General features: G+C 37.4%; 1 protein-coding gene across 2 annotated transcripts in view; it reads right to left on the bottom strand.

Moving 5' to 3' along the window:
- SMAD2 (SMAD family member 2) overlaps window positions 1-24,194 on the bottom strand; it is an 80,087-nt gene that overhangs the window by 37,665 nt on the left and 18,228 nt on the right. For both annotated transcript variants that reach the window (XM_043444515.1, XM_043444514.1), the window contains exon 2: window positions 12,040-12,328. In XM_043444515.1, coding sequence (XP_043300450.1) covers window positions 12,040-12,275 — 236 coding nt within the window. In that variant the 5' untranslated portion in view covers window positions 12,276-12,328. The remainder of the gene's footprint in view (window positions 1-12,039; window positions 12,329-24,194) is intronic.

Genomic DNA, 24,194 nt, shown 5'->3' on the forward strand with positions numbered 1-24,194 from the left:
TCAGGTGGCCCCAATAACCAAGAACCCACATCTCTTATGGTTTTATAGAACCATCTGTTTTAAGGTTCTCTATTTTATCCTATTTATGTTTTTATGACAGAATCACATTATTACTGTACCTTCACACAAAGTCAGATAATTTAAGTCCTTGAACACTGTTGATCTTTTTCAAAATTGCTTTGGACATTCTAGGTCCTTCCTATGTATTTCCATGTAAATTTTAGGATAAATGTGTACATTCTATGAAAAACAAATACATATATTTTTAGGGTTTGATGGAGATTGATTTGATTCAGATTAAACTGGAAGAGAACTTATTACTACTGAGTGCATCAATTCACAAATACATGTCAGTTTACTGCATGATAGTTACAGCAGGAAGGTTGTCTCAGAGGTGTCTCCATCGGTCTCCTCCTGACAAAAGGTCCCATTTTCTTTGTTCCTCAGAGGTTGAGTAACTTCAAAGACTGTATGCTGGACATGGAACATTACATGCTGGGGATGTCAGATTCCTCCAAGAGTTAACTGGTTTTGTTTGGGCAGGTAATTAACTTGTTTGTGCTCAAGCTGCAAACTGTTCGTCTTCAAACAATTTCAATCAGTTTTCACCTTCAGCCAGACTGCACTAGCTCTCCCCTACACATACATGGCTTTAGGGGTCGGCCTAGGGATTTTGGCAGAGTTTTAAAGGAAAATCTGGACTCCTCTTCAGTGGCTGGCTCCATGCTAGAATTCTCCCGTCACTCATCAGCAACTCTGGTTCTGGTGGTCCTCAACCCTGATCTCTGGTTTTTCAGGCCAGAAAAGGTGAAATTCATATTGAAATTTTAGCTACTCTATCCATTCTGCATGGATAACAGCAATAAAAACAGAAAATTTGCCTGTCACTTCCTTCCAAGGGTCAAATCTCCTTCAAAATGTCTATTTTGTTTACCCTGTAGTGACTTATTTTTCTTTGTATTCTGTGCAGAGTTGATAACGTTTATCTGAGGGAGTGTGAGTCTGATAAAAAGAATTATCTATGTGAGAAGAATTCTCTATTTATTTAGTCCTTAATTTTTAAGATTTTGAAATTTTAATATACAGATCGTCTTTAAAAAAATGTATTCTTAGATGTTTTAATTGTATTGATGCTGTTTACAGAATTTTCTTAATATTAATTCCACTTGTTTGCTGTTAATGTATTGAGTATGAAAATACAACTCATCTTGTAAAATACAACCTTGCTAAATTTACTCATTTGCTTTAGTGACTGTTTTCGCAGCTCCCTTGTTTCTTACATAATCACATCATCTACAAAATGTAAGTGCTTTGACCCATTCTTTGAGCTCTTTATGCCTCTTATATTTCATTTGCCTGCCCCACTGCACTGCCTAGGTCCTCAACTATTGATAAAATAATGAACTGAAGAAGACATAAGAATGGATATCCTTGTCCTATTTCTGCTCTTAGGGAAAACATGTTATTTTGTAAGTATAATCTTAAGCTGTCAGTTTTTCTTAAATGTGCTTTATCAGAATGAGGAAATGTCTTTACATTTCTCATAAGCTGGGAGTGTTTGTCATGAATGGATGATGAATTTTTATCAAATGCTTCTAACCAAGTACAGTGATCACATTGCTTTTCCCCTTTGTTATTGCTCTGAATTACACTGATTAATTTTTGAATATTATAAACTACCCTCTCACTGTTGAGCTAAATCTCACTCGGTCATGATGTGCTTTTTGTATATTGCTGGAGGATATGTGTTTTGTTAATTTTTTATACCTTTGCTCATGACTAACATTAATCTGTAAATTTTCTCCTTTTTGTGCCATCTTTGTCAGGTTTTGTTATCGGGGTTACAATGACCTCATAAAATGTTTTTCTGAGTTTCTGTGAGATTGATGTTATTTCTTGTGCAAATGTTTTGAATTTACCAGTAAAACCATCTGGACCTGGAGTTTTCTTTGTGAGAGAGATTTTGATTATGAGTTCAATTCTTTTTCATTGATAATAGGGCTATCCAAATTTTCCACTTCTGCACCAGCCATAGTAACATGTTCTTAACTTTGACCATTACAAATTACTGGCATAATTTGTTGAAAATATATTCATAGTATGCTTTTAATGCCTGTAGGATCTAGCATAATATTATCTCTATCCTTTCATACATAGCTAATGCATGGTTATGGGCTCTTTCACTCTTATGTCCATCAGTGTTATAGGAGAATTTATCAATTCTACTGATCTTTCTAAAGAATCAGCTTTTGGATTTATTATCTCTATTGTCTCTTTTCCAATCACTGATTTTCTGCTATTTTTTATCTTCCTTCTACTTACTTTCTATTTTCTTTGACCTTTTCTCATTTCCTAGGTGACATCTTAGATATTTTCTAATATAATTATCTAAAGCTATAAATTTCCCTGTAAGCACTGTTTTAGCTACATCCCACTTATTTTATCCTTTAGTTTTGATATATATTCTAATTTTGCTCACAGTTTTCTTCTAAATAACCCATGGGTCAAAGAATTATGATAATTTCCATTTTTTAACACATGTCTTATTGGTATTGATTTCTACTTTTGTTCTGTTCTTGGCAGAGAACATATTCTGTTGACTTTTAATCTTTCAAAATTTACTGAACCCTGCAAATAGTCTTTCCTGGTGACGGTACCATGAGTACTTGGAAAGACTTAATACACTGATTTTGGATCTACTTTTCTATAAATATCAAAATAATAGTGTAATTTAGATCTTCTATGTCTTTACTCACTTTTTTAGTCTTATTTAACTCTCTATAACCACCAATTTGTGATTCTGATACATTAATTCTATCAAGTTTTACTCATATATTTTGAAACTTTTATTAACTAGATACACGTTTATGGTTATGGCTTCTCAGGTGTCATTTTATCATCTTCTGGCTCCGCTGTTTCTACAAAAGGTCACATGTCCTTCACATCATTATTTCCTGGTATGTAACATGTCACACTGTTCACTGGCCGCTTTCACGATATTCTCTTTCATGGGTTGACTATGATGCACGTAGTGTAGTTTACTTGCATTTACCCCTATTGAGTTTCATGAGGAATCTGACTCTATTTTGATGTTCAACTGTGGAGAGTATCAGCAAGTTCCACCATGTCTTCAACCCTCTGCCTCAAATGTGAGCAAACTGGGAAGGAAATCCTTGTGGCTGGTGGGAATTTTAAACCAAGAAAGTTTGGGTACACACAGGAACGCAGGAATTATCAACCCAGCCCCACCACTCCCATTACTTCCTTCTCAAGTAATTTTTGGACCAGTCTGGAAGCTTGTCCTGCTTTTCCCAAAAGATTTATCATATGAACAATAATCTTTTTCATTCCCTTTTAATATATGTTTGGCTTCACCAGTCTCACATCAAAATCAAATTTGGGGAGGGATCCATCCCACATGCAATTCACACAGATCAAGCACTTACTATAATATCGGGCACAGTACTAAGTTGTTACACATACTAGATCACTTAATCTCCCAACAACCCACAAATAAGGCAGTTACCCACTTGACAAATGAGATCATCAAAGCACAGAGATAAAGTGACATGTCGAAGGTTGTACAGCTAGCAAGTGGTGGGGACAGAGGCTGCATTCTTAATTACCAACTCTATTCTGCCTCTTACGTAGTTCAATAAAAATAAAAACGTGGCAAGATAAAATTAAACCAATAACTTTGGTACAGCATTTTAGAGAAGTAAAGCATTACAGAATGTGCTTAACAATAAAAACTAGAGCAGTCACTATGAAAGTTAATTTCTCAGGAAAAAAAATAATTCTTTGGACAATGAAATCAGTAGATTCACTCCCAAATTAAAACAGGAGGAGACAATAGAATTTCCATAGAGTCCAATAAGATAAAAGGGATACTTTTATTCTTCTTGGTTTGGAACAGCTCTTCTTCAAAACAGAAGGAAGGACCAAGTAATAATTGAAAAAGTTACTGACCTTTCTCTTTAAATGTTATCTTGAAAATACTACTTTGAAATCTTGCTAGGTGCTTCTACGCTTTTGAAAAAAAGCAAAATATTCCCCACACAAATAAAATAGTCCCTACCATTAAAAAGATTTAAATATCAATTCTAAAAATAGTTGCTCAAAATATTTCAAGTTCTTCCAAAAGAAAAAAAAAAAAAAAACTTTTACTTAAAAAAATAAGCCAGCACCAAAATAGGCTCAAGGACATTTATTTTAATAATACAACTGATGGATTCTTTAAATTTATTTTAATACATATTCTGCTTTTAACAGTTTAAAAAAATAGTATCCTAAAAGACAAGAAATCCTAACAAAATATAACTAACATGGTCATTTCAATCTATTAAATGCGTAAAACTTAAAATAAGAATTGCACTACAGAATAGAGTTCTGTAAAAAACTCAACTTATTAATCACACATTTTTGTGATGCTGTATGTGGCTGTAAAGAAATGATTTTTTAATTTGACAATTCTAATATTAGCATCCTACAAAATAAAAACTAACTCACATTTGTATAGCACTTTGAAGTTGACAATGAATGGGATTTTACATAGAGGTTAAGATGTTTTACATAGTTAATGCAAATTATATAAGCAATCACATAAAAATTATGGGAAAATTACTGTAAGTTAACTACTTTTCATTATAAACTTCTATTCATTACCTAACTCTGAGCTTTTGCCTCACCCTTAAGAAAAATACAGCCTCCCTTAACTTCCTCTCCCACACTGGCCTAGCAAACTTGGGGTAAACCAAGTTACGGAAAAATTATATCCTCTTAATACATAAAAAGCCATAAACATAAGCAAGGATCATAAAAGAAAAAAGTCTGGGAGGGAGATAATCAAGAACCTTACATACTTTAGTTCTAATTTAAGCATCATTCATGGTAAGTTTCATACGAGTCTCAGGACAACCAATTCACATTGTTTATAATAACCCAAAAGCAAAGCTAAAATAATACTGGATTCTGAGAACAGAGATTGAACAGTTCAAGGGGAAAAAAAAATGTGATGGTAATAAAAAAAACTCTAGTTGTAATAAAATCATCCCTGGAGAGAAAGCATCACTGGATAACTTAGCAGGTATACAGTCAGATTTTTTGTTAGAAAAAAAAATATTTTGTTAAAAAGCTATGCACTTCATGTAGAGGTATGTAACATTCCTCCATTCTCCCCATTCAGTCTGCTTGTCCCCAGTGTCACTAAATCTGGATTCCCTAGTTTTCAAAAGGAGAATATAGACAGTTTTTTGAAAAGCTGTTGACTATTCCCATATCATTGCCCTCAAACAAACTCCTTTTCAAACTGTTTTCCTCATTTCTGCATAAAATCTCAAAAAGGTCACATGGTTGTTCTAGTACACAATATATATAAATATATAAAGCATATAAATTATATATAACAAAAACCTCCTTGAAAAAATTTATATTTTACTACTCTGATCTAAATCAAAACTTACTCTGTCATTCAATTTTGCTAACTTCAACTCTTCCAGAACTCTCCAGCTGTTACTCTTAAGGGCTCTGTAGGTTCTGGGATAGCAAGAAGAGAAGATTTTAGAGGAGGAAGGAAGAGCCCTATAAGGTCAGAAGCCCAAATGCTACCCTTTTCCTGCAGTTGGTTCCTGCTGCAAGAGTTTCTCTGGCTGTTCGGCTCGGGTCACTTTGACTCTTCCAGTTGAGCCTCCTGATCTTTTCAAGACAAGTCAACTTCAACTACCTTAGGAAAGTCCACCTGGCCCGTGGGAAACTTCCACTGATACAAGAGCAGCTCAGCTGCTCTCTTCCTTTTCTTCTAGGCTTTTTCAGGTGACAGTCAAGTACCGAGGAGTTCCCTGATGCCCCTCAATTGGATAAAAGAAGGGAAATGTCACAGCAAAAACCTACTTTCTACAAGTTTTCATATGGGATCCCTCTCACAAACTCTTTATCATGGCGCGGAGGTCAGTGATAGGTTAAACCTAACAATACTTGTCTCAGCTGGTCTTTCCTACAATTCCTGCATGAATAGTACAGCACCTCAATCCTGATTGTAGGTTACATGCAACCAGTTCTCAGATTTGGGGGTCTCTGAATAAATATCATAAGAGTCTCACTTTAAGCAGCTGTTACAATTTTACTTCAAGGTAAGATGTAAGCAGGTCATACACAGCAAGCTAATGTTCCCTGTTGCAAAAACTGGAGGAAAAAAGGTAACAAAAAATATTTATTCAAAGACAACAGTGAGCAATTAAAGCAATGAGATTCAAACGAACAAAGACTGTGAGAAGAGAAGACACTTTCTGGTGAATAGAAAACTGTCTGTGCCATTTCCTTCCCTGGAGTCACTTGTACATTCCAGGTACAAGCTGAGCACCAGGTTCAGTCTGGGAAAAGAAATTCTAATGAAGAAAATAAACACGGTCAAACTCTGACAATCACAAGATTCTCCTCCCTCAAAGATGTCTGCCTGATTTTAAAAATGCAGCCATCAGGAGGATCAAGCACCAAACTCAAATTATGGAAGAAGAGTTGATATGAATCTCCCACAATGCTTGAGGGACTGGGTGATAGAGACCTGCCTGGATTTCAATCAAAATCCCAGGGGAATCTTATTTGCAGAAAAAGGAACGTGTCATATATGGCTGAGTGTCTTTGCTGTCCACCTGAAACTATCACTGTTAATCAGCTATATTCCAATATGAAATAAAAAGTTAAATAAATAAATGAAGATACTTTTCTATCTAACGACAGAAATAAATAAATAAAAGGTATGTGCCAGTGCAGACTAAAACAAATTAAAATGGCAACCAAGCCTCAGCCCAGATCAGCCACTGAGATTAAAGTGATCAGCCTGTCTACCCGACATAAGAAAAAGTTAATGACTCTTTGGGGAAAGCATCACTTGTAGCATCTATAAACATGGCTACAATTTTTTAAATGTTTATTATTTTAACTAGGCTGATTCTAGGCTGTTAAGTGAATTCTTCAAAGCAAATACATTATGTGAATTGGACAAGAAAAGTGGGGATGATGTTTACTGTAATGAGTGTTAAAATTTAAAATTAAATAGATAATAGTACACCTGGGTAATAATTCCGTAATTTTATAAAGGAACCTAGGTTCTACTCTGATAAGGTAAATGATAAAAATGCCCCATGGAAGAATGTATTATATACACAAAGAATGTATTATATTTGAATACCAGGATCCTACAGCATGCACTACCTCAGAAAAAATCACAATGCAAATGTAGGCATCAGATAAAGGTTAAGGGTCTTAGCAATGTGTCTTTCAAACTGTGTTTCACAGGAGCCTAATGAAGTGTTCATCAGAAGTGCTTTCACAACTTATACACAGATCATACAGACAGAAAATGACAAGTTGGATGCTGAGGCTGATAGTCTCAAAGTTCTAGTTTGCATTTATACACTGCTTCACTGTTTTGACTAATTGATTTTATAAATAATAGTTATACTAAATCATGATAGTTATCTGGCAGAAGCGTTTACTAAGCAAAGATAGACAATTATAATATGAGTTTCTTAGAAAATCTGGAAGGAAAATGAAGACATGGCATACCTGAGAACATTTCAAATAAATCATATTCATGACTATAGCGCTTTACAGCAAATAAACCAACAGTTATAGTATTTCAGAAGACCCCAGAAGAGTACTGTGAAAGAACCCAAGATAGTTCTGACCCCTTTCACAGATGAAGAAATAGTCAAAAATAGTTACATGCCTTAGGATTCACATACATCAGTACTGAAGAAGCTTACAAGTCATCAAACTTCAAATTCAGACTTCTTTCTGTCATAGTACTCCATATATATTATCTCATACACACACACACATCTACATATGAGGGAGAAAGAATCATTCTTATTTTCTTCTGAAATAAAAAAGCACTAATTTAAGAACTGAAGGATACTACAGTTTGGTTTTTAAAGACTTTTCTTTAATTCTTCCTGGGTTATCCAGAGAAGCAAGAGTAGGAATATGAAACTAAAAATAAAAGCTGACAATCTGCATAAAGTTTACTTCAATTACTCTGATGTTTAAAAATTTGGAAGATGAAAAACAAAATCCAAATGTCAGTGACAGCATTAATAAGATACTCAATATCCTAGAAGGATATGTAAGACATTAGTAATACAACTGGGTGAGGAGATGGGTGATGACAGGAGGGGAGAGAGTTGTTTTCCCGCTGGATAATGTGTGTTCAAATGTGTGTTCAAATGTGGAATCGTACAACACATACTACTTTTATCTTTTTGAGGAACAAACTTTTTAAAGGAAAAAATGTAAACACATGTATCAGAATGTTAAGAAAATGAAAATATTGTTTCCCTGTAACAGGAAAATTGACTTAAAGGGTTTTAAAAAATATAGAAGAATAGTCCAAGTATTGCCAAAAAAGTTTTTTTTAAACATCTAATTGTGCTGACTACAAAAGTAAAACATACTTTCATAGATAAATACTAGGGAAAAATTATAGGACATTTCTCTTTTTAGGTAATCCATAAGTAATCACTATTAACAATGTGGCATTATTTCTTCTAAAGTTTCAAGATTAAGCATTAACACTTTTATGTTTTATCAACTTAAGAAAATTCCTATTCCTAATTTGTTAACATGAGCACTGTATTTTATAAAAAGCTTTTTCTAGATCCATTAAGATCAGAGCTTTCATAAATATGAATATGCAGTGTCTCCTATTAACTAACCTCCTACAGGTGAATTATACTAGCATTCCTGCAGTAAACCTTACCTACTCATGATTTGGTGGTTTTGTTTTTATAATTTAAGTTTTATTTATAATTTTTGCATCTATTTTTACGAGTAAAATTGGTATAAACTTTACTTTTGCTATTCAATTTTACTTTACCGTTCAACCCTGGTATAAAATGAGTTATGGAAGTTTCCTTTACAGTCAAGGAAACTATGGGTTATGATTGGATTTATCTAATTCTTTGCTATTAAAAACATTGCTGAAATGAACACCAGAAATCTTTGACCATATTCCTCACTGTTTCTTTAGGATGAACCATCAAAATGTCATAGATAGTCAAACACAAAGTAACACCTTAGGAAATTCCTTATAATGTATATTTACGAAAAAAAATTCTGCATTCCCGCTTATTTGTGTAAAACAAACATTATCAAATTAGCATTCAGACCTCACAGCCTCGTTTTTAACTTTACAAGCTCTCTATCTCCACTGCTGTTTCGATTTTGTTTTTCTGTAGATAATATGCAATGAAAGCCAATTTTTCTTCTTTTGACTGATTCGTTAAACATCAGTTGCCGTTCTGATTTCTGACTGAGTTGTCTTGAGATGGAAAAGCTTCATGAGACTTTATTTATACTATTCAGCTCACTGCAGCTTAGTAGGTTAAGTTCTACTCATGAATGACTTTGTGTCACCACAGACAACAGTGGGAAGGAAGCCGCGACACATGTGCAGCCACAGCTACCCTTTCTTCAGAGACAAAGTGACGAAGGCAGAGCTAATTATGTGAGGGGGGTGGGAGGGATATAAAGTCAGGCCTATGTTTCTACCCACAGTTTAGTCCCACTCTAACATCAGCAGACGGAGGTGGAGGGAAAGAAACTGTTGAGAGTCAATGAGACACTGACCATTTAAGAATATTTGCCGTTTTAAAAATTTAAGTAATTTATGCTTCATGTTCATCAATACATGATGAAAACATCAAGACATCAATACCTAAAGGTATTTTATTAACAACTCACTTGCAATTTTAAGCTAACAGACATAAAGTAAATCCATTTTGCATTACATCTTAAATAATTTTGCTTAAGCTGAGGTTTGGATTCCTCCACAACAGGCCCTTTCTGCACCCACTCTCCCTGTTTTACAGTTGACACCATGACGAGTTGACCAAATGTTTAAGGATATTAGTAGTTAAGAAATGACTAATAATCTGATACAATTTTCAACTATGAACAAGAAAGCAAACTTCAAAAAATATATGGTTCCAAACAGTATAAGAAACTTACATTTTTCAATAGACAACAGCCAATATTAAATCTACATTTCTTGTGGTATTAAAAAAAAAAAACCCACCAAATTAGACAAGCAAGTTTCTAAGCTTCAAGGAACTTTTATTAAAGAGTGAAAAACAAGATACTGGACAAGCAACACTTCACTTTCATTAATCAGGTGAAAGTGTTGCAGAAAAAAAAAATCTTTAAATGAAGAAGAAAAAAAAAAAAAAACCTCTGAAACCAGAGCGTAAAATGAAAAATGGACAAGAAGGAAAAGAAATCTGACTAAGGGGACTTCCATAGTTTAAATACAAAGTCTATACATTTTAATCAAGAGGCTGCTACCTACTGAATCTCCTTAAGAGACAGACTGCACGACTCTCCTGACAGCTCCGCTCCGCCAACACGTCACCGCACGGGCAGCAGGGCCTTAAATGGAGCTGTGCCAAACCACGGCCCCATGTCTTCCTGGACCGCGCCGCTCCCTTGGATGAGGAGGAAACATACTGACCAGTCTCCAGCTCCACCCTTGACAGTCTCATGGCCCTTTTCCTCACTTCTTTACCTAAGACTCTCTGATGTCTCCCCCCTCACCCACTCACGCTCAGGTCCAGTGTGAAGCCCCAGCACGGGATGCAGGGCTTCCTCACTACCACGCAGCCTGAGGCCTGCCAGCTCCCGTCTCCTCCCCTACACCCCAGGACCCCGGTCACCAGCCTCCCCACCGCCACTGTCCATACTACAGCGTCACTCTGGGTGAATCAAGCTTCTCCTAACTAAATTCCTCCTTGACATCCACCTAACTCGGCCACCAATCTTTCTTCAGGAGGAAAATTTTCACAAGCTGCGGATAGGGAAGGCTTCCCACTTTGGACACTACTCCCTGAGTATACGTCTTTCAGAATGCCTATTGTATGTTATAAAACTATCTTTCTTATTTTTTCAAGTTTACCTCCCTTACTAGGAAGTAAACAACTCAACAGCAAAGACTATATGTTGATATTAACAACTGTTCAGTGAACTGAAATGTCAGGCATCTATAAACATTTCTAAAATGAAAGAGTAAACCAAGAAAAGCGACTCTTACTTAAGAAATACATGAAACAAGCAAGGTAAAAGAAATGGATAATTAATCTACCAAACAAGGCAGGAAACATTCTGTTAGTATTTGCAAGTAGATAGGCTGGTGTTACTAGGCTCTATTATCAACAAGCATCCACAGTGTATTTCCCAAAACTCATTAGAAACATGTCAAGTAGAATGGTTTCACATGCCATATGCTAGCCTATGTGTATGACACTGCAAACAATCATTTTACAAAATGCAAAAACTGACACTCCCTCAAACTCTATAATGTGCACAATTACAGCAGTACAAATTAAAACCACTTGCTACTTTATTTCAAAAAACACTATTTCTGAGAGTGGTACTACTCTGAAAATGATTAAACTTACACTAATAAAACTTCAACCTCTCAGGTAACACATCCTTCTAATACAAGAGGCAGGTCTTCAAGACAGGTTCTGACCAACTATGACACACAGGAAGCTGTCTTATGTACGGTTCTTTGTTAAAAGTAATGTTGTAACTCAAATAAAAACTATACAAAATTCATCACAATGTGAGCTGCCTCTGTTAACTCCTTACTGAAGTTTTGACCAAAGGAGGAGAAAACAGTCAGTCACTACTGCGCTAGTGATAGAAAATCTTTTGACTCTTTATTCAAATTTGATCACAGAAATTACAAAAGCATACAATGAAGCATTTAGGCAATGAAGGTAAATGAAGACAGTGGAGATAAAAATAAAATCTAAGTATTTTATTTGGCTTGATTAACCTTCTCACTGTTCAAGAAAATGATTTCTAAAATAAGTCTTAATGAGTCAAACAAAATTAATGTGACAGGTTTAAGAACAGCTATCTTATTTTAATAATCACTACTGATGGGTGACTTGAAAGTAACAAAATTTCAGTAACGTTCCCTTAGATTCCTTCAAGCAACTTTCAACAGTAAGGCCCTCAAATTTCTTACCTAACAACACTTACCTTGGTATGGTAACACATTTAGTATTACAATTCTGAGTGGTGATGGCTTTCTCAAGCTCATCTAATCGTCCTGTTTTCTTCAGCTTCTTCACCAAACTTTTAACTGCTTTCTCACACCACTTTTCTTCCTGTCCATTCTGCTCTCCTCCACCCGCTCCTCCAGATCCACCAGCTGACTTCTTCCATCCCAACAGTCTCTTCACAACTGGTGGAGTGAATGGCAAGATGGACGACATGGTCTTACCGAAAGCGGTGGTCCACTCTAAGAAAATATCCTCTTTAATCTAACCTAGAAGAGACACCAAAAGAATAGTTTAGAGCCTAACTTTACGATCAACCACTAGTTTTAGCACAGTACCAAAAGCCAATTACAAGATGAAACAAATTCAAATTATTACTTTCACAAAAGACGTTCAGAGTTATCTTTTTCACTCTTGAAAATATCTTTACCAATTTAAATGAACTGTGAAAAAAACAAATTCTTCTAAAAACAAGACAATGTTATAAGTGGATAAATATAATACTTTTGCAAGTAAAATCTCATCTTTATCAACACTGGACAAGTTTCTCATTACCCATACTACTTTATTTTTAATTTTTAATAGTATCAATAAAGTATTTTCACCAAAAGAAAGTTTTCCTCACTTTTTGGCATTTCAATCTATTCTCAAAACATGTTAACAAAAGATACTTTTTAATTTACAAGCCAAACCACCCCAGAGTTTTTTCAACTTTCATAGCTAAGTATCATAAAGGAAAATCTAAAGTTGTAACAAAGGAAAAGGCATCAAGTGTGAAGTAAACAAGGAGGAAAAAATAAAAGTAAAAAGAGTCTGTAAAGAAAAGACTTGGTTCACTTTTACCATCCCCTGAGAAGTCTGTTAATTAAGCTTCTTTTTAAAAAATGTTCATTTTTATCTAAGTAACAACATGTATAGGGAATAAAGTCAAATACAGCTCTTCTTACACCAAGGTACAAATCTTACACCAAGGTACAAATTCCTTAAAATCTTTTAAATTTATTCTTGCTATTTATACCTCAGTAATGATAGCCCTTGAAACCATCAAGTTTAGATATACTTATCGACTTTTCTACAGGAAAATCAGGATTTACACCACAGCCACTTGCTTTCCTCCAACTTTAAAAATAACTATCTCCCAACTGCAGTTTTCTACCTGATGACATTAGTAGTAAACTATTATACAATCCTGTGCTCCTTTCTGTACAACTCTCTCCCTGCAGCTATGTCAGTTTCTCATCCGCCCAGTTTCCTCAGCAGCCACTGCAAATTCTTCCCACACTCTCCACAAGCCCCTCCATTACAATTTAATGTCAATGGCTGTAATCTCAAAGTAAGAGATAAGATAATTTGCCACTTGAGGACAGAACTGGAGAGTTCAGATTTGAGAAGAATGGAAAATATTTCAAAATCTAGCTCTGAGAAATTCAGTAGAAAATCCAACTACAGCAAAGTGAAATAACAAACTTGATCAGGTATTTGCTAGATTATATACCACAAAGTATTCCACAAAGGAGTTCCACTTCTAATCAGGATGTAAAAGATCACAATAGATCATCACTTTCACCCTAACAATCAATACAAGACAGGAAAGATATAAAATCATGGTTTTTCTGAACCCATCAGGAAGTTTAAGATTCAAAGTAACCTGAGTGGAACTAAATTTCAAAAAGTGTTGAGTCTTGATAGAAAAAGGAACCCACAGATGGTCTCTTTCCTGGTGGAGTGGCTATGGAGGAATAATCCCACCACAGTGAGAATAAGGAGAAATCAACCTAAATTTTAATACATTTTAACAGCAACATGTAAGCTGACAAGATATATTAGAATTCCAAGGATTCCACAGAACAAGTCTGCACTACTCAACCACTCAATCCCACAGACCTGCGCCAAGTGTTGGCCAAAATGTGCCAAAGGGTAGAGGACAAGGCTTGAAAGCTGAGATAACCCAAGAAGCTAAAGGTCTTCCTCAAATGCCCTGCAGAGGAGAGGTAAGAGAAATTAATCCAAGAGACTCCAGACACTGAGCTGCCTAGGCTGATGTGGGACAGGACAGCTGAGACAAGAACTTCTACAGAGATACTCTGTAAATTGAACTACCAAGGCTAGGGTAGGAAAGGATTGCTGACAGAAAGCACTGGAAGATACAAGAGCCTGGGGTAGCACTCCAAAATCACAAGAACCCAGAGAAAAGCAGAGAAATCACCCAGAGTTCAGAAAGCTGATGGCTCAGATATAAAGCATAGGGAGAGAACTAAAATTACAATAAGACAACAAATCTTGTAGAATGTGAAGTCTTAAGCCTACTCTCAAAACACTTGAGCTAATCAAGCTGAAGTTGCAAACAAGCCGAGAACTAGGTCAACCACACACACATCTTATCACTTAGCCTCACAAGAAATGATGGGCCATTGCATTGATTTTACAGAAACTTTCAGCATTCAATCAAAAACTACAAGACAGAGAGAGTAGCAAACCATAGTCAAAAGAGGACAGTATTAATATAATCAGATCAGAGGGCCTAGATTTGGAGATTATCAGACATACTTTTAACTATGATGAACACTGATGGGAGAGAGAGCATGAATAACAAAACAGAGATTTTCATCACAGACACTGAAGCTATAAAAAAAGATCACAGGGAAATGTGAGAAATGAAAAATACAATATCAGAAATTAAAGATCTCTTTAGATGGATTTAGAAACAGACAGAAATAAGCAGTGAATTTGAAGACAGGCCAAATTAAAGTGCTCAGATTTAAACACGAAGAGAAAAAAGAAGTGTGGAAAGAAATCCCAGAACATCCAACATCAAATGTGAACTTGGGTTTAAGGGGAGTATAACTGGGGTCCCAGGAAACAAATGGGGCAGAAAAAGCATAAGAAGAGATAATGGCCAAGAACACTGCAAAAATGATATCAGACATCAACCCACAGATGCAAAGGAAACAGCTAACAGTCAATCTGCTGAATATTTCAACCTACTGAATATTAAAGATAAAAGTAAAGATAATGGAGAGCTCCTCCCCATTAAGTGGCATCTCACATGAAACAAAGCCTTCAGCCAGGAGAGGAGATGCAGAAAGCCTCCCACACCCCAGGCCCAAAGGAAGATCCCCCTGCCTCAGAGGGAGGAGCAGAGACCGATCTGGGAGGGTGGGGGGAGCAAAACCGACTTGTGCACCTGCCACGTGACAAGCCATTCACGTGTAACATCACGTTGGTCCACTCTTAGAGGAAGGCAGGAAATAGCACCACCCCCAGCAGCAAACGTGCCCTGAGGCTGAGGAATGAGTATGAAGAAAAGCTATCTGACTTCACACTCAGCATGCCTGGCTCTAGGTGAGTGACCACACCGTCGTAGTTATCCAGGTCATTAAGACTTTTTTAATATAGTTTTTCTGTGTATCCTTGCCACCTCTTCTGCTAGGTTCTTAACATTTCTATCCTTTATCACGCCCATTCTTGCATGAAATGTTCCCTTGATATCTCCAATTTTCTTTAAGAGATTTCTAGTGCTTCCCATTCTATTGCTTTCCTGTATTTCTTCGCACTGTTCACTAAGGCTTTCTTATCTCTCCTTACTATTCTCTGAACTCTACATTCAATTAGTATATCTTTCCCTTTCTCCCTTGCCTTTTGCTTCTCTTCTTTCCTAAGCTATTTAGAAAGCCTCCTCAGACATCACTTCATGGCAAATAGATGGGAAAACAAAGGAAATAGTGACAGACTTCACTTTCTTGGGCTCCAAAATCACTGCAGATGGTGACTGCAGCCATGAAATTAAGACACTTGCTCCTTGGAAGAAAAGCTATGAAAAACCTAGACAGCATATTAAAAAGCAGAGACGTCACTTTGCCAACAAAGGTCCAGATAATCAAAGTTGTGGTTTTTCCAGTAGTCGTGTATGGATGTGAGACTAGGACCATAAAGGCCGCTGAACACCAAAGAACTGATGCTTTTGAACTGTAGTGTTGGAGAAGACTCCTGAGAGTTACTTGGACTGCAAGGAGATCGAACCAGTCAATCCTAAAGGAAATCAACCCTGAATATTCACTGAAGGACTGATGCTGAAGTTGAAGCTCCAATACTTTGGACCAGCTGATGTAAAGAGTCTACTCATTAGAAAAGACCCTGATGCTGGTAAAGACTGAAGGTAGGAGGAGAAGGGGATGAAAGAGGATGAGATGGTTGAATGGCATCACCGACTCAATGGACATGAGTCTGAGCAAGCTCTGGGAGATGGTGAGAACAGGGAAGCCAGGCGTGCTGCAGTCCATGGGGTTGTAGAGAGTCGGACACAACTGAGCGACCAAACAACAACTTCAGACAACCACTTTGCCTTCTTGCAGTTCTTTTCCTTTGGAATGGCTCTGGTCATCACGTCCTGTACAATGTTACAAACCTCCGTAACACTGTAGTTCTTCAGTCACTGTTTACCAGATCTAATTCCTTGTACCTATTTGTCACCTCCACTGTATAACCATAAGGGATCTGATGCCGCTCATACCCGAATGATGCTGTGGTCACTCACCTAGAGCCAGACATCCTGGAGGGTAAAATCACTGGGCATTAGGAAGCATTACTACAAACAAAGCTAGTGGAAGTGATGGAATTCCAGCTGAGCTATTTAAAATCTTAAAAGACGATGCTGTTAGAGTGCCGCACTCATGTCAGCAAATTTGGAAAACTCAGCAGTGGTCACAGGACTGGAAAAGGTCAGTTTTCATTCCAATCCCAAAGAAGGGCAATGCCAAACAATGTTCAAACTACCATACAGTTGTGCTCATTTCACATGCTAGCAAGGTTATGCTCAAAATCCTTCATAGCTAGGCTTCAACAGTATGTGAACCGAGGACTTCGAGATGTACAAGCTGGATTTAGAAAAGGATGAGAAGTCAGAGATCAAATTGCCAACATACACTAGAACATAGTGAAATCAAGGGAATTTCAGGAAAACATCTACTTCTGCTTCACTGACACTAAAGCCTTTGATTGTGTGGATCACAACAAACTGTGGAAAATTCTTAAAGAGATGGGAATACCAGACCACCTTACCTGTCTCCTGAGAAACCTAAATACATGTCAAGTAGCAACGGTTAGAACTGGACAAGGAACAGACTGGTCAAAATTCGAAAAGGAGTTTGACAAGGCTGTCTATTGTCACCCTGCTTATTTAAGTTCTATGCAGAGTACATTATGTGAAATGCTGGGCTGGAAGAATCACAAGCTGGAATCAAGACTGCTGGGAGAAATACCAACAACCTCAGATATGTAGGTGATACCACTCTAATGGCATAAAGTGAAGAGGAACTAAAGAGCCTCTTGATGAAGGTGAAAGAAGAGAGTGGAAAAGCTGGCTTAAAACTCAACATTCAGAAAACTAAGATCATGAGATCCGGTCCCATCACTTCATGGTGAATAAATGGGGAAAAAGTGGAAACAGTGGCAGATTTTATTTTCTTTGCTCCAAAATCACTAGAGATGGTGACTGTAGCCATAAACTTAAAAGACGCTTGGTCCCTGGAAGGAAAGCTATGACAAACCTAGACAGCGTATTAAAAAGCAGAGACATCACTTTGCTGACAAAGGTCTGGATAGTCAAAGCTATGGTTTTTCCAGCAGTCATGTATGGATGTGAGAACTGAACCATAAAGAAGGCTGAGCGGCGAAAGAATTGATGCTTTTGAATTGTGGTGCTGCAGAAGACTCTTGAGAGTCCTTTGGACTCCAAGGAGATCAAACCAGTCATTACTAAAGGAAATCAACGCTGAATATTCACTGAAAGGACTAATGCTGAAGCTAAAGCTCCAATACTCTGACCACGTGATGTGAAGAATAGACTCACTGGAAAAGACCCTGATGCTGGAAAGACTGAGGGCAGGAGAAGGGGGTGGCAGAGGAAGAGATGCCTAGACAACATCACTACTCAATGGATAGGAGTTTAAGCAAACTCTGGAAGCCTAGCATGCTGCAGTCTACGGGGTCACAAAAGCCAGACAGGACTTAGTGATGGACAATACAATAATCTGAAAATGGGCCAGAAGCAAGCAATTGCCTTTGGCCAAATTCTGCACTAATACAAAGCAAGGGTCTGCTACTACTAGAAGGAAAAATCCTTAACAAAATATTAGCAAATCATTCCCAGTACCATATATAGAAAATGTGATACATCATCACCAAGTGAGGTTTATCCCAAGGAGCAAAACTGGCTTACCAGTTTAAAAAAAAAAAACAAAAAAACAAGCACTTCATTTACAGTATACAAGAAAAATCCGTATGATTCTCTTAACGGATGCAGGAAAAGAAAAGCATATGAAAATGCTAATTTAACATCTATTGTTGTTTACTAAGTCATGTGTGACTCTTTTGTGAACCCATGGATTATAGCCCACCGGGCTCCTCTATCCATGGGATTTCCCAGGAGAGAATACTGGAGTGGGTTGCCATTTCCTTCTCAGCAATCTTCCTGATTCAGGGATCAAACTTGAATCTGCCGCATTGGCAGGCCGGTTCTTTACCGCTGAGCTACCACAGAAGCAATTTAATATCTATTCACGATTAAAAACTCTAAAGAGAATTAGAAACTGAAACAAGGAAGAAAGGATAACTGAAAAACTACAGCTGGCAACATATCTAATGATCAAAAACATTAAGTCCCTTTCCGTTATGACTGAGGATAAGACAAGGATGCCCACTGTCACCATTTCTATTGAGTAATGCACTGGGTGTTCCAGCCACTGCAATAAGGCAAGAAAGAAGTAAAACACACAGAGACTGGCAAGAAAGAAGTATATTCTCTGGTGATATGACTGTCTCTATTGGAAACTGCATAAAAATCTATAAAAACACTAGTACAATTAGTAAGTGAACCAGTAAGGTTTTAAGATAGAAGGTCAACATTTAAAACTAACTATATCTCTACATACAAGAACAGAAAAGGAAATTTAAATGCATAACTGCAACAACAAAAAACCTATAGGTCAATCTAAATAAAGATACTCAGGGCCTTTATACTAAGAAATGCAAAATATTACTAAGGTAAATGAAAGAAGACTGAAATGAATACAGACCATGTTTACAGACTGGAAGACTCAATATTGTGTAAATGTTTATTCTTCCCAGTTTGACATATAAATGCAAGCCCTGTTGAAATTTCAGCAGGATTTTTTTTAAAGAAATTGATATGCTAAAATTCCCATGGAAACAGGAGATCTAGAACAGTAAAACCAATCCTGAAAAAAGGATGATTTTGGAGGACTTATACCAACTTATTTCAAGACTTCGTAATCAAGATCATAGAGTATGCATAAGAAAAATAAAAAGAGTGAAATACAAGAGTTCAGAAATAGACACACACATATACAGTCAACTCATTTGCAACCCAAGTGAAGTGAAAGCCGCTCAGTCGTGTCTGACTCTTTGCAACCCCATGGACTGTACAGTCTGTGGAATTCTCCAGGCCAGAATACTGCAGTGGGTAACCTTTCCCTTCTCCAGGGGATCTTCCCAACTCAGGGATTGAACCCATGTCTTCAGCATTGCAGGCAGATTCTTCACCAGCTGAGCCACAAGGGAAGCCCAATACTGGAGTGGGTAGCCAATCCCTTCTCCAGCAGTTCTTCCCCACCTAGGAATCGAACCAGGGTCTCCTGAATTGCAGGCGGATTCTTTACCAACTGAGCTATCAGGGAAGCCCTTGCTATCAAGGTTACCAAGGCACCAAGTCAATCTATTTTCAACATTTTTTCAACAACATGGAAAATAGTAAGCCTCAATCACTATCTCATACCATCCTCAATGGGAAAGGAAAATCTTATCTCTAGAGGGAAACAAAAAATACTTTTATGTCCTTAAGATATAAAGAGCACTAACCATAATAAGAAGTATAAGTAACACAAACCTCATCAAAACTTACAATGCTTGCTTACCTAAAGACACCTTTAAAAAAACAAGTCACAGATTAGAGAAAAAATGTTATATATGGCAAAGGACTACTATTCAGAATATGTAAAGAACTGCAAGTCAAATAAAAACATGAACTCTGTTTTTTAAAAAAAATAGGCAAAAGACAAATTACAGCTATTTCATGAAGAAGATACAGGAGTGCAATAAGCACATTAGGAAATGTTTAATCCAACCAGTCCATCCTAAAGGAGATCAGTCCTGGGTGTTGATTGGTAGGACTGATTTTGAAGCTGAAACTCCAATACTTTGGCCACCTGATGCAAAGAGCTGACTCACTGGGAAAAAACCCTGATGCTGGGAAAGATTGAGGGCAGGAGGAGAAGGGAATGACAGAGGATGAGATGCATAGATGGCATCACCGACTCAATGGACATGGGTTTGGGTGGACTCCTGGAGTTGGTGATGGACAGGGAGGCCTGGCATGCTGTGGTTCCTGGGGTCGCAAAGAGTCGGACACGACTGAGCGACTGAACTGAACTGAATATCAACCACCTTCAGAAAAATGCAAGTTAAACTCACAATGCATTACACATCTAAAATGGTTTAAAAATATTCTGACACCACCAAATGCTGGTGAAGACGTAGAATGTATTAGTTTGCTATTGCTGCTGTAGCAAATTATCACAAACTCAGTGCCTTAAAACAATACAGATTTACCAAAATGAGTTTTAACAAATAAAAGGAAGTCAAAGTATCGTCAGGATTGGTTCCTTCCGAAGAGTCTAAGAGGAGACTTTGCTTCCTTCCCTTCTCAGCGTCTGTTGGCCTCCTGTATCCCTTGGCTTTGCCCCGTTCCTCCATCTTCAAAGCACATCACTTCAGTCTCTGCTTCCACGGTCATACTGCCTTCTCTTTCTGTAATCAAACCTCCTTCTACCCTCCTGTAAGGACACTTGTGATTACATTTAGGGCTCATCCAGATATTTCACAAAAACCTCCACATCTCAAGATCCTGAACTACACCTGGCAAGTCCCTTTTGCTGTATTACATAATATTCACTGGTTCTGGGGATTAGAACCTGGGTGTCTTTGGGGACCATTACTCGGCCTGACACGTGTAGCAACCGGAATGCTCACACCCTATTGATGTGAGTGTAAAATGGTTCTGGGCCTTTGGAAGACTGGCAAGCTCCTAAAAAGTTCAACATACATCTACCCTATATCAAAATAATTCCACTCCTAGACCTATATTCAAGAAAAATGGAAACTCAGGTTCACAAAAAGAGACTTGTACAAGAAATGTTCACAGCAGCCATATTCACAATGCCCTAAACTGGAAATGGCCCAAATATCAAGAAAACTGGGAAAAAAAAAAAAACTAAATTGCCGTATATTCGCACAATGGAATACTGTTCAGGGACAAAAATGAGTGAACTACGTATACACTTCACAACACAGATGAATCTCAAAACTCTCATGCTGGGAAAAAAATAATAAAGTTATTATTTAAGAACAAAATATACACTGATTCCACTTATGACTTCTAACAAGTGGGGAAACTAATGTAGTGACAAAAGTCAAAATAAACTGTCTCAGGAAAAGGGAGGAACACACAGAGGAATGCTTGGCCAGAGGCACAAGTACCTTTCTGGGGTGATAAAACTATTTTCTATATTCCTTTGAGAAATAATTACATGTGAGTAAACAATTAGCAAAACTCATAGAACTGAAAATTTAAGGTTTGGGCGTTTATCACATGTAAATCACAACTCAGAAAAATTAAAAAGCACCTAAACAAATACACTAAGAAGTTCCAAATAAGCAAAGTTAAAAGGATTTCTTAACTAAAAAACTTATCAAACCTTCAATATGCCAACTCATACTGTAAGTTGCAGAAGGGAGGAGGCAGCAGCTGACCAACAACGTAAGTAAGCCTCCACGTGTCTGCCACAACCTGGAGGTGGGCCTCTACAGGTACATCTAGGTGTGTGCTGGGGAGCAGGGACAGGTGTGGTGGGGGGAGGGAGTTATTAAGAACAAAAACCGAGAGCCCAAATGACATCCAATCACAGACTTAATTGGGGCAGTGATGGCAAGGCTGCAGTACAGGGGGAATATGTTTACTGTTTAAAAAATAATTAAGTATAACTCTCAGAAAAGGACTCTGAATTCTCAAAAGGTCATTCTCAAAAGTGATCTTCCAGCTAAAGATACTGAGGCCTTGGTATAGTTTGCTAGAAAATAATGGTCACAACCTAATTATCAATAATCATTATCATATTCACGCCCCTCAAAAGGAAAAAACAATTAACAGGTCCCCAACCTAATTCAGGAGACTGTCCCAAGGGTCCCAAATTTCATAAATTTACTTGGCCATAGTAACTATTTTATGGGAACACCTCTGGAATTCCACATAGCAACACTGCCCTGACATCCTTGATAGCCCAACTGTGATTTAGATGCTAAAAATCTGAAAGGAGTCAAAAAATTAGATTATGTGACTTCCTTTAAAGTTTTCCCACTGTGAGGTAAGTAAAGAACAATGAGAACTGGACAGTAGATAGCACCATTAAGCTGTCTAGAGTGGGAGATGCTGTAAAAATGCACATAAATAAGCATACATAAAAGTGCTGTATATTATAGTATACTAGAGTAAATGTTATAATTGAAAAATACTATAGCATATAAAACTACAACCTGACAAAACAAAGCAGACACATAAAACTTCACCGAACACATGTAGATGTTTGCAAACCAAAGCAGACATTTGCAACTAACAGGCAGCAAAAAGTGCATTTGGCCACGTTTAAACTCTGCTGAGCCCCTACTGTGCGCCACGGGCACGCTCTGGCGCAGCCAGCTGCCTGAGCCTCAGGACCACGTGACAGTCTCATCCGAGCGCCCAGAACCGGCTCCTTAACTCAGCTTCTGGAAGGGAGACGCATCACAAAAGCAACGACAGAGCAGAAGTGTGACGAGAGAGAGAGAGAAAATGAACAGCAGGCAGAAAGTTCAGTATGTCTGAGAGACAGGAAACGGTTTAGAAGTTACAAAAAAAGAAAAAAAAAAAAAATGCAGGTATTGCTAGAACCGAATACAAGGAAGCAACAAGGGAGAAGAGGGAGAAGAGAGGGAAGAGCGAGGCCAGTCCAGTTTAAAAAACCGAAGACAGAAGTTACCGCTAATATTAAGAGCATTACTTTAGTGACTGCAGAAAACAATTCACATGTGTTACTGGCCAACTGGATATTGACAGTTTAGGGAAAAGGAGGGTTTGAAGATAATGGTTACTAACCAGGGTAACTAAGCAGCACGGAATGGTGCATTAATCACTATTCAGGACACAGAAACAGAAGCCAATCTGAAAACTAAGGTTACAGGGTCAGTATTAATACATGGCTTTACTCGTGTTCATCACGTGACCAGGGGACGGCCGCAGCGGGTAGGCAGCGGAGGAGCGCGCGCACCCGAGGAGGGCAGAGCCAGCAGTCCTGTGGAGAAGGCTCGGGTCAGAGGACGCGCCAGGCACCGCCTAAGCTCCACACCCATTTTATCCTTAGAATAAAACTCTTGTTCCTAAGTTAGAGGAAAGAGCCCTGTTCCTTGCGAAAAACTGCCAGAACAAGCAAATACAACAAGATGCTATCTAAAAGTGCCTCTATACCTTTAGTTCAATTAATTCAGCCATGAGAATTACAGCTAAGAAAATGAATAAAAATTAAACTTTTATATTACCAGCAAAATGAAAGGGATTCCCAGTGTCTGGAAGAACCTGAATAAACAGGGTCTCTGTTTCACTTTTTTTAGGAAAAATGTTTCTTGTGAGTTAAGATGTATTCTTAGGGATCTGAAAACTTTCTATAAAATCTTCTATAAAAACTTTTTTCTTCATGGAAATGAAAACATGCAAAGTTTAAGCCTATTCTGGGTCATCTGAATGGCCTCATGACCTGCTACTGCCTCGATATCAGGGTCCCATGTCTTGAAAAGAGCAGTTATGATCACTTTGGAACTATGTGATCACTTAAAGTTACCAGTCTTAACTTGTCATGTCTTAGTAATCATGGCTGGTTAACTCCTGGCTAATTATCTCTGGAGACTTTTTCAATTATGCAATAAAACAATTTTTTCAGTAATGCTAATACACTTTAATTAGTTGAGCATTTTAAACAGCTACAGTATCATATATGCAGCCAAAAGTTCTGAAATGTAAACAGACTGAGTTTA

Source organism: Cervus canadensis, chromosome 23 (genome assembly GCF_019320065.1).
Source record: "Cervus canadensis isolate Bull #8, Minnesota chromosome 23, ASM1932006v1, whole genome shotgun sequence".
NCBI lineage: Eukaryota > Metazoa > Chordata > Mammalia > Artiodactyla > Cervidae > Cervus > Cervus canadensis.